The sequence below is a fragment of the Oncorhynchus tshawytscha genome, linkage group LG12 (genome assembly GCF_018296145.1).
Source record: "Oncorhynchus tshawytscha isolate Ot180627B linkage group LG12, Otsh_v2.0, whole genome shotgun sequence".
Lineage (NCBI taxonomy): Eukaryota > Metazoa > Chordata > Actinopteri > Salmoniformes > Salmonidae > Oncorhynchus > Oncorhynchus tshawytscha.
In genome coordinates, this window is record NC_056440.1 from 60,362,337 (window position 1) to 60,373,823 (window position 11,487).

Here is an 11,487-nt window from a genome sequence, read left to right on the forward strand (position 1 = left end):
TGAACATGAACCCCCCCTCAGTGACAGAGCTGCACCTGCACTTTACCTCCGTTTGATATGCGTTTACATGTCGTGCTTAATTGCATTTTACTAAGTCATATTACTTGTCAATTTACACATATTACACACTCATAACCCAATTCTGTCAGCAACTGTTCAGTGGACTTTTTGGGGGGTGGGGTCCTGGTTCCACTCGACGTTTGTGTCTCAAAATACGGATTCAATGTTGGCCACCTGACCATTTAGGTTTGAGTCACGTGATCCGTTCTCCATCCTCGCCATTTTGCAGTGTGAGAGACAGAGGCCACTTTTTACTGCTACAGGATAAAGCACCGTTTTTTTATTTCTATGTTTTGAGGCCAAAGATCACTCAGAATTGCCGAATCAGTAAGTACTTACCTAACCGACACATAAAAGTCGCATGATCCGTTGACATTTATTAAACGAGAAGCCAATTAAACAGCTAGATGTCTTTTACAGTGTGTGTGTGAGAGAGACTCGTGTGCTAGCTTAGCTTCAAGTGGCTGTCTTGTTGTCATGTACAGTGCGTGTCCTGTCCCCTTTTCCCCCAGATAAAGAATGTATATCTCTAGCGTTGGACTCCATCTTATCGACACACCTACGCTATTATTGTGGCTATGTTACCTGGCATTTAGCTAGCTATGAGGTTTTACAGATCATTATTTTGCTTTCGTCAACCATCCACGCCTCGGTGTGTGCACTTATATTTTTAGCACGTTATGTCAGAGGGCAGTCCCCCTAGTCATGCACACATATCGATATCCCTGTTCATCTAGTTAGTTAGCTAGCTACTAAGCCAAAGTGGTCAGCTACCAAACCCTAGCTAAAACCTTAATATTACTTGAAAGTATTTGATTTTAACAATCACTCAATATACAGTAGTTTGTGGATTGTGCAAACGGGTGGGTATAATTTGTGGATCGTTCCAACAGGAATCTGTTCCAAAAACGTCGTAAAGTACAATGTTGAACTAGTTGACGAACAGGCATCAATCAACTCACCACGTAGCTTATATTCTTAATGTGTTGTCCATGGGCTACCATAGTGAGGACAGACATTTTCCGGAATAAACGTAGTGAGTGAAAAAAAAGCGTATTTAAATAGCCCACTCCATACCTGATATCATACGAAGTTTTTGGGACAGATTCCTGTTGGAACGTTCCACAAATTATACCCACACTGTGCAAACAGCTATTTGCCTACCCAAGACCTTTGCCACTTTTGCAGAAGGAACACCAAGTAGTACAGTACTGGAGAAGGTTCAGGGATATTTAGGCACAGGCTATTCCTTAAAAGCATAACCCAAAGAAAAGGGAACCTGATTGTGGTCAGAAAGGGGAAAGTGTGGTACCAATTGCAGACTTTAATGTGCTTAACCACAGGAATGTCTTCCTCTAATGTGGCACTGGTAAATAATCATTCATCCTTATTAAAGTATCATTGATCTGCTTGACTGAATTACCACAGTGGTTCCTATCAAATATAATTATTGGATTTAGGAATGGTAAAACTAAATTAGGACTTTGATTGGGACTTTCAGTACAGTAAGTTCAGTACTGTACTCTGTGTGTACTTTGTGACCCCTGCTACGTTTTGCACACTTGCCCCAGCCAGGTCATGAACCTAGTAGCACAACAGGTTTCTTTCTCAGTGTAGGCCTAAACAGATTTTGTCAACATTTGTTTGTGTGTGTCTAAGATGGAAAGAAGCACATTTGCAAAGAGAGCAATACGATATTTGTAAGATGATTGTGGTAGTTTAACTGGCTTGTTTTGCTTCCTCCAGGTATGGAGGACAGCAGTGGAGTTGCCATCCTGCTCCCCCTCTCTAGAGGCCAACAGGAGACTGTCTTCAACCCTGAAAGGGTGGAAACGCCTCCAGGTACCCTGATGGAGCCTAGGGATGATGACCAGAGGCAGCAGCAGGCCGCAGACTCCCTCATCGAGGTGATCGAGAAGCTCAGCAAGATCGTGGAGAAGCGCCCACGTCGATGTACCCTAGCTGGGAAGAAGAGAGCCCTCATGTCCTGTGCCTCCATCAGAGTCCCAGAGATCAGGGAGGGCAGTGGTGGGTCCTCCCCCTGCAAGAGAGTCCGGGAGTTGGAGGAAGAGGTGAAAGAGGAGGAGATCAAGCCAGACAACAGTGCCCCTGCTGGCAGCAGTAGGACCATCACCTGCTACCAGTGCAGCCTGTGTCGGTTCCTGTCCCCGACCTTGAGCCTGCTGAAGGAGCACCTGCGGCAGCACGATGAGCAGCACAGTGACCTCATCCTCATGTGTTCTGAGTGTCGCTTCACCTCCAGCCACCAGGAGGAGCTAGAGGCCCACGTCAGGCTCCACTTTGACTGCAGCAACTCCAACAAGAACCCTGTATCCAGCCAGCAGGCCAGAGAGGGGAATGAGGACTTGGGGATGGGGGGTAGTGTGGAGGACGTTGTGTTCAAAACCGCCATGGACTGTGCTGAGGAGATCCCTGCTAAGAAGAAGTGGTACAGCTATGAGGAGTCTGGGATGTACCGCTGCCTGATCTGCAGCTATGTGTGTGGGCAGCAGCGAATGCTAAAGACTCATGCATGGAAGCACGCAGGTCTGGTGGACTGCTCTTACCCGATCTTTGAGGACGAGGCAGTGGCACCTTCCAGACAAGAAGCACCAGCACCTCCTGTAGCTCCTCCTGCAGAGGAAGCCATAGTGGTCCTCACCCCGGTCCCAGAGAACTCCCAGAACCTCAACAAGATGTCCACCTTCCAGATTGACCTCTGTGCCCCTGTGGCGGAGTGTCGGAATGAGGCCAGGACAGAACCAATCACAGAGGAGAGCCCAGTGGAGAGGCTATCTAAAGACTCAGAGCCAATGTTGGAGGTACAGGTGACCACAGAGACAGAGGTGGAACTTGTGCAGGACTGTCATCAAATTACAAGCACAACAGACAGCCTCCTGTCATCAGCCCAGAAGATCATCAGCTGCAGTCCCAACAGTGCCGGCCATGTCAACGTCATAGTGGAGCGACTGCCGTGTGCAGAGGAACCCGTGGCCACCCAGCCCCTCCTCCCCAGCCCAGAGGTGGGCAGAGACGAGAGCCTGCTGGCTGCAGAGGAGGCGGGCCATGTGGAGAACCAGCCAATGCTTGCCTACAAGGACGAGCAGCAGGAGGTGGTGATTTGCTGGAGCAACAGCGAGAGGCAGCAGACCACCACGGACCCTCCGCGTGACGAGAACGCTCCCCCAGCCCGCAGGAGGACCCACTCTGAGTCTCTGAGGCTGCACTCCCTGGCTGCTGAAGCTCTGGTGGCCATGCCCATGAGGACCGCAGAGCACATCAGGAGCATCGTGGGTCAATGCTCCCAGAGCCCTGACACGGGCCAGAGGCTCCTGGAGATGGCCACGGCTGCAGCAGTTTCAGCCGACAGAGCCCCTGCAGCGGTAGAGGAGCTGGCAGGAGTGGGCAGCGTGGGGTCAGCCCTGGTAGACCTGGAGCTACAGGGGTCCAGAGAGTACGGGCTGGCTGAGGGCCCCACCAAGGCTGGCATCAGCCTGTCCCTGCTGACGGTCATAGAGAGGCTGAAGGAGCGCTCGGACCAGAACGCCTCAGACGAGGACATCCTGAAGGAGCTCCAGGACAACGCCCAGAGCCAGCACGCCGTGGAGGTCAGCGCCTGTGGAGGGGGGGAACCGGGTAACCCCGGTGGGGGTCTGGTGGACTACATCCCTGGCAGCGAGAGGCCCTACCGCTGTCGCCTGTGTCGCTACAGCAGTGGGAACAAGGGCTACATCAAGCAGCACCTGCGAGTACACCGCCAGAGACAGCCCTATCAGTGTCCCATCTGTGAACACATCGCCCTGGACAGCAAAGATCTAGAGGGCCACATGATCAACCACTGCAAGACCAGGGTGTACCACTGCAAGCAGTGTACTGAGGCCTTCTATTACAAAGTGAGTAGAAGGACTGAAGAGAGCGGAATTAGGACAGAGTGTGCGCCTCAATGTCTCTGGGCAGGGATATATTATTGAAGTGGCTCCTACCTCTAGGAGAGAATATTGCTCTTGAGTTTTTGTTTCTCCATGACCCAAATTACAGTAATTTAAGATGAACTGATTGTTGAAGTGAGAGTTGAGATGGACGTTTGTCTGGTTGGTGCCGTTGAAGAGGTTTAGTTTGATTCAGGGAGCAGAGAAGTAGCCTGTTGATTTCATTACCTTCATGAGACACCTCGTCCATTTCTGCAGACGTCATTATGTCATAACAGTCTGTGGGTTTTTTCGGATTCCATAGATAGAGATGTTTTTTTTAGAGAGGGGAGGGTAGCCTGTGTTCTTTCCAGCCCCCAGAAGATCTTGTTAAGTTTTTATTTTTACTGCTGGCTTTATTACTGACCCTTTCCACAGAGTCAGCTGAGGAACCACGTTAGAGACCAGCACGGTTTGGGCGACACCAACGCAACACTAACCCCTGTCACTGAAACCACGGCAACCATGGAGGAATCTGAAAAGATGACAAATGACGGTGAGGAATTTGTCAAATGTATTTTTCAATGGAAAGAAGTGGAGGGCGCTCGACCAACGCGAGTTGAGGTGCTACCCCCCCCAAAAATATATTTTTTTTATTAATTGAAAAGTTAAAAGGGCAACGCTCGCTCACCATTAAAAATGCATTTTATTTAGGCGACTATTAAAAGCTTGATGTTTCAGCCTTCATCAATGGCCTTCATCAGAACCATCAAGCCTTTAATAAAAATCTGGATTAAAATCATGTTTTTAATGGTGAGCGTTGCGCCAAGTGTGTTTTTCAACTTGACCAAACACGATCTGTCTTTTTAATCTAAATCAAAGAATGTTTCTCACTTATTATCCTCTCCACTACCCGTTTTGTTCATTTAATTTTATTGGCACCTCATCCTTTATCCACAATATTTAATGAGTGTTCCGCTCTCCAGATTCCATCAGTTCGCAGAAGGTGTACAGATGTGATGTGTGTGATTACAGCAGCTCCACGTACGTTGGCGTTCGGAACCACCGGAGGATCCATAACTCTGACAAGCCTTACAGGTTGGTGCTGTGTGTCTGCTGTCTGTGTTTTTAATAATGTCAATAGGATTCATCGTGATTGCAATCTGGATTCCTTAGGACTTGACATTCAAGTAAATTTGCCAGTGGCACACCAGGCCAGTGCCAACTAAAAGCTACTGTCCCGAATTGGGAAAAGAAATACTGGCCTGGGTCAAGATCTCACAGGATAGTGGATGATGTGTGCATAATTACAATATCAGGTGATTTTATTTATCATTTGTGGCATGAGCAAGCTAGCCTGTAATAACCCTCCCTTCATACATAAATAATACAATTTTAACTTCCAAACAATATCATGTTCACATTGCACAATTATTTTTTTCCCTGAAAACAATCAATCTCAAGAAGGGTGTTATATTGTTAGCAATTTTGAACAGTCAGCAGGCTACAGTTGTAGGGCCCTATAAAATCAGTTCCATATTTTGCTTGATATCGTTTTTGTTTTTCCGGGTTTCTGAATTTGTTCAGGTTTTCACACTTTTTTTAAAATAGAAAAAACATTTGGATGTTCCATTTTCAACAGTGATTAAACCAGGTCTGGTAAGTATTTTGGGGAGGGTGTAGTTGCCCTTTTATTCAATTGTGCATCTAGTGAGAGACCACTGTGCCTAGTGGTATTTCTGTACTGTACAACCTTGTTAGCATACCCATTGCTGCCTTAGTTAGCAGTCACAGGTAGATATAAGTAGAAACATCTTACCTACCTCCCCTACCGGCGTTGGTCTTCTGTGAGGTGCTCCACGCAACAACCAGTTGAGAGCTGCGTGCTCTTGCTGTCCGACAGATGATACCCCTCAAACTAGATTAGGTTCATTTTAGATATCCAGTAATTCTCCTCTTTCCATGTTACCGATGACGTAATCATGTTGCTTACTCAAATCCATCAACCAAGACACTACATCTCAGTGCAAGAGGCGTCACTGCACTACCTGGTTCGAATCCAGGCTGCGTCACATCCGGCCGTGATTGGGAGTCCCATAGGGCGGCGCACAATTGGCCCAGTGTCGTCCGGGGTAGGCTGTCATTGTAAATAAGAATTTGTTCTTAACTGACTTGCCTAGTTAAATAAAGGTTACCAAAAAAATTAAGTATAGAATCTAGATGTTATGATACAGAGCTCCAGCAGGGGGCAGTGAGTGTTAGGTAAAGATCAACCTTTGCTGCAGTCTACAGCTGGAGTATTTCTCTCAACGCAGCACCCATGTAAGCGGATCGGCCCTGCTCTGTGTACACACACACACACTCGAGGCGGCGTCTGGGTGGGGATCTTATTCTCTAAGGCCACACACATCTAGTTAGTTCATTTTTTTTACCACTATAGACCCTCAATAGAGCCCTTTCATGCAGGGGAGTGCAGTCTTTCTACTCTTGTGCTTTAGTATCCTTGACTCACTTCAAACCACTCCACAGGGAAGCACACGCCTTTTAACTAAGGCCATCTTATCCATTTGAGCCACACAGTGTATCGCATCTCTGAACATTGTGCTGCCAGCTACCCTTTCAGCTTAGCCTCGAAACAAAATAGCCGTCAAGACAACAGTATGGCCCTCCAGGCTTTTCCTGCTGTACTAGCCAAAACAGAATAGTAAACGGAGTATAAACAGCCAAGCACAACATGAACTGTCTAACAACTAGGCCTGTACAGAGATATTCCCTCTAATTCTGGCCAACTCTCTGGTACCGTAGGTGCTGCAGCTGTGACTTTGCCACGACCAACATGAACAGCCTGAAGAGCCACATGAGGAGACATCCCCAGGAGCACCAGGCTGTCCAGCTACTGGAGCAGTACAGGTGAGGACCGGCTCAGGGTTCAGCTACTGGAGCAGTACAGGTGAGGACCTGGTCAGGGTTCAGCTACTGGAGCAGTACAGGTGAGGACCTGGTCAGGGTTCAGCTACTGGAGCAGTACAGGTGAGGACCTGGTCAGGGTTCAGCTACTGGAGCAGTACAGGTGAGGACCTGGTCAGGGTTCAGCTACTGGAGCAGTACAGGTGAGGACCTGGTCAGGGTTCAGCTACTGGAGCAGTACAGGTGAGGACCTGGTCAGGTTCAGCTACTGGAGCAGTACGGGTGAGGACCTGGTCAGGGTTCAGCTACTGGAGCAGTATGGGTGAGGACCTGGTCAGAGTTCAGCTACTGGAGCAGTACGGGTGAGGACCTGGTCAGGGTTCAGCTACTGGAGCAGTACGGGTGAGGACCTGGTCAGGGTTCAGCTACTGGAGCAGTACGGGTGAGGACCTGGTCAGGGTTCAGCTACTGGAGCAGTACGGGTGAGGACCTGGTCAGGGTTCAGCTACTGGAGCAGTACGGGTGAGGACCTGGTCAGGGTTCAGCTACTGGAGCAGTACGGGTGAGGACCTGGTCAGGGTTCAGCTACTGGAGCAGTACGGGTGAGGACCTGGTCAGGGTTCAGCTACTGGAGCAGTACGGGTGAGGACCTGGTCAGGGTTCAGCTACTGGAGCAGTACGGGTGAGGACCTGGTCAGGGTTCAGCTACTGGAGCAGTACGGGTGAGGACCTGGTCAGGGTTCAGCTACTGGAGCAGTACGGGTGAGGACCTGGTCAGGGTTCAGCTACTGGAGCAGTACGGGTGAGGACCTGGTCAGGGGGTTCGAGGTCAGAGAGGGGAGACTTGGGCAGGGGAGTGGGAGAGGTAGAGAACGTAGGCCTATGTGCTTCGAAAGAGTCTGGGGATGGAGGAAGAGCCAAAGTGTAAGAAGAACCCATCTCATCGAACATCAGAAAGAGCTCCTAATGAACTCTCCTTTTAGTGTCGATATAGAGGATGTCTGGGTATATGGAGCATGATGTCGAGCAGTACAGATAAGCGTTATCAGAGCATGTGTGCCACTAGGTCTCTCCCTGAGGAGTCTTTAGTGCTGCTGATCCCTTTTGATATAATGGAGTTGAGGGGATTAGTAGACCCCAAGCAGCATATTAAATCAGCCGCTTCTGCTACAGGCTTGATCCCGTTCATTTCTCTGTTCCTTTCCCCCCATCTCACGTATTCCTTTCGCTTTTCAGGTGTTCACTGTGTGGCTATGTGTGCAGTCACCCTCCGTCCCTCAAGTCTCACATGTGGAAGCACGCTGGCGATCAGAACTACAACTACGAGCAGGTGAACAAGGCCATCAACGAGGCCATCTCCCAGAGCGTCCGGTGAGTGGGGGGTGGAGTTTTAACGGTCTGCCTTTACCATCTGTAAAGCTTCTAGTCAGACTGAAGCCTGTGTTTGGGTCCCAGTGAACCGGGATGTGTAGGGTCATGTCTCTGTCTTGATGGTGAGCCTGCTCTCTCTCCCTGGCTGTAGTTCCCCCAGTGCCCCGCAGAAGGTTTCAGCAGTGGCAGAGCAGTCTGGTGTGGTGCATTGTGGGAAGAAGGAGAGGGTCTTTGTGGACCCAGCCCCACTAGCAGAGGTTCCTGTGGACAGTGTGTTTGGCGGTGGCTCAGGGCCAACAACAGAGCTCATCCAGTGGTCCTCCAGAGAGCAGGCCCCACAGAGCGACAACCCCCAGCACAGCCCCCAAGGGAAGGAGGGGGTCCAGTCCCGGGCCGGCATGGAGTATTGTGTGCTGCTGTTCTGCTGCTGTATCTGTGGCTTTGAGTCTACCAGCAAGGAGAGACTGATGGAGCACATGAAGGAACACGAGGGAGACATCATCAGCATCATCCTGAACAAGGAGCAGCAGGGAGCAGCCCAACCAGCAGAGGGCAGCACAGCACAGTGAGACAGCATTTACCCTTCCCCTTACCCCAACAAAGAACCAGGAACCTACCCCCTCACTCACACTGAGTCTGATTTTAACAGGGAAGTACTCTACCGTGCATCTTGTTTTCTGGTTCTTAATTTTATGAACTTAACAGAAGGTTACAAAAAGTGTATCAGTTGGAGCTCAGACATACAGAAAATTGGAAAACTCCCATTTCAAGGCGTTGCAGTAAAATGTTCTACCTGAACAAGTTCAGACACGTTTAATACCTCAGAAAACAGACATTTCCATATTTTCAAATGGAGCTCAGTCCATTCTACTCAGAAAACATATATTGACCACATGGCAGCTTTTGTATTAAAATACTGTAATATAATTTAATATATTTAATCCTTCACATTTATAGTTTATCTGTGGCACCTGCACTAGGCTATACAGAGATGCCATCTACTTGCATGTTGTGTTCATCTTAGCTATATTCAAAATGGGTTAATACAACCTGGTCTCAGAGCATTTCGTATTATTTTATACCTAAATCTGAGACGATCGATATTTTGAAAATTTGTAACGGCTAATGTTAGCCACCTAGCTAGAATTCGTAACGTTGCATACGTTTAGCAAATTCATATAATGTTGTACGTTTTGCAAATTCGTAACATATAATGCAAATTGTAGTTCTTAACATATCATTATGAAATGGATGATTTACTTCCACAAATTAATACATACCATACAAAATGTAACACATCATACTAATTTGAGTGTCCTGGATTTACGTTTACAATGTTATGTCTAGTCTATGAGACCAGGCTGGTTAATAATATGTATCAATGTAGGCCAATGCATGTTGGTTTCCGTTATGTCGGCGCAAAGGAAAAGTCTTATTTTATTTAATTCACTGTTTGATTCTAATTTGACCTATTGGACCTCTGGTACGTTTATGGTAATGATGGGCCACTTGAGGGTGGTTTCCTAAAGCTGTAGGATAGATAGGCTGGTAACAAGTTGTTTTACCAACATTCACCACGGCGTCAAGGCTTCTTGAGGAAGAAATCGGTTAGGGAGGAATTTCTACGGTACGATCAGTCAATTATGGTGCATATTAGTGGTCATTTTAGACCCCGGCGTTATGGTCGCGAGATGGTAAATGGACAATCGTTGAACTTTGATTGCAGCCAACACCCAACTGTGTTTAGCTTCGGCTACGTATTACTGTTTTGATTACGATAATCATTTCTAGATTCATGTTTTAGCTCAACAATTGCCAAGTTGATCACTTGAATATGGTAAGCAGTTCCCAAAGCTTCTCCACATAGGCCTAGCACTTGTCGATAATGGATGGCTGGAGTGATTGACATCCTAGCACAGAGCGGTGTGCTAGTATAGTAAACCTATGAATGAACCTGCTATTCCTATCTCTGTGTGCTGTGTTGACCAATAGCGGAGGGTGATATACAGTGCCTTGCGAAAGTATTCGGCCCCCTTGAACTTTGCGACCCTTTGCCACATTTCAGGCTTCAAACATAAAGATATAAAACTGTTTTTTTGTTAAGAATCAACAACAAGTGGGACACAATCATGAAGTGGAACGACATTTATTGGATATTTCAAACTTTTTTAACAAATCAAAAACTGAAAAATTGGGCGTGCAAAATTATTCAGCCCCTTTACTTTCAGTGCAGCAAACTCTCTCCAGAAGTTCAGTGAGGATCTCTGAATGATCCAATGTTGACCTAAATGACTAATGATGATAAATACAATCCACCTGTGTGTAATCAAGTCTCCGTATAAATGCACCTGCACTGTGATAGTCTCAGAGGTCCGTTAAAAGCGCAGAGAGCATCATGAAGAACAAGGAACACACCAGGCAGGTCCGAGATACTGTTGTGAAGAAGTTTAAAGCCGGATTTGGATACAAAAAGATTTCCCAAGCTTTAAACATCCCAAGGAGCACTGTGCAAGCGATAATATTGAAATGGAAGGAGTATCAGACCACTGCAAATCTACCAAGACCTGGCCGTCCCTCTAAACTTTCAGCTCATACAAGGAGAAGACTGATCAGAGATGCAGCCAAGAGGCCCATGATCACTCTGGATGAACTGCAGAGATCTACAGCTGAGGTGGGAGACTCTGTCCATAGGACAACAATCAGTCGTATATTGCACAAATCTGGCCTTTATGGAAGAGTGGCAAGAAGAAAGCCATTTCTTAAAGATATCCATAAAAAGTGTCGTTTAAAGTTTGCCACAAGCCACCTGGGAGACACACCAAACATGTGGAAGAAGGTGCTCTGGTCAGATGAAACCAAAATGGAACTTTTTGGCAACAATGCAAAACGTTATGTTTGGCGTAAAAGCAACACAGCTCATCACCCTGAACACACCATCCCCACTGTCAAACATGGTGGTGGCAGCATCATGGTTTGGGCCTGCTTTTCTTCAGCAGGGACAGGGAAGATGGTTAAAATTGATGGGAAGATGGATGGAGCCAAATACAGGACCATTCTGGAAGGAAACCTGATGGAGTCTGCAAAAGACCTGAGACTGGGACGGAGATTTGTCTTCCAACAAGACAATGATCCAAAACATAAAGCAAAATCTACAATGGAATGGTTCAAAAATAAACATATCCAGGTGTTAGAATGGCCAAGTCAAAGTCCAGACCTGAATCCAATCGAGAATCTGTGGAAA

General features: G+C 47.4%; 1 protein-coding gene across 1 annotated transcript; it reads left to right on the top strand.

Moving 5' to 3' along the window:
* The first annotated feature begins 274 nt into the window (after positions 1-274).
* Positions 275-10,334, top strand: LOC112244902 (zinc finger protein 507). The gene is made up of 7 exons (XM_024412773.2): positions 275-387; positions 1,807-3,953; positions 4,407-4,524; positions 4,955-5,066; positions 6,774-6,878; positions 8,112-8,246; positions 8,398-10,334. The coding sequence occupies exons 2-7, from the start codon at positions 1,809-1,811 to the stop codon at positions 8,813-8,815; spliced, it is 3,033 nt and encodes a 1,010-aa protein (XP_024268541.2). The 5' UTR covers positions 275-387; positions 1,807-1,808; the 3' UTR covers positions 8,816-10,334.
* Positions 10,335-11,487: the final 1,153 nt, after the last annotated feature.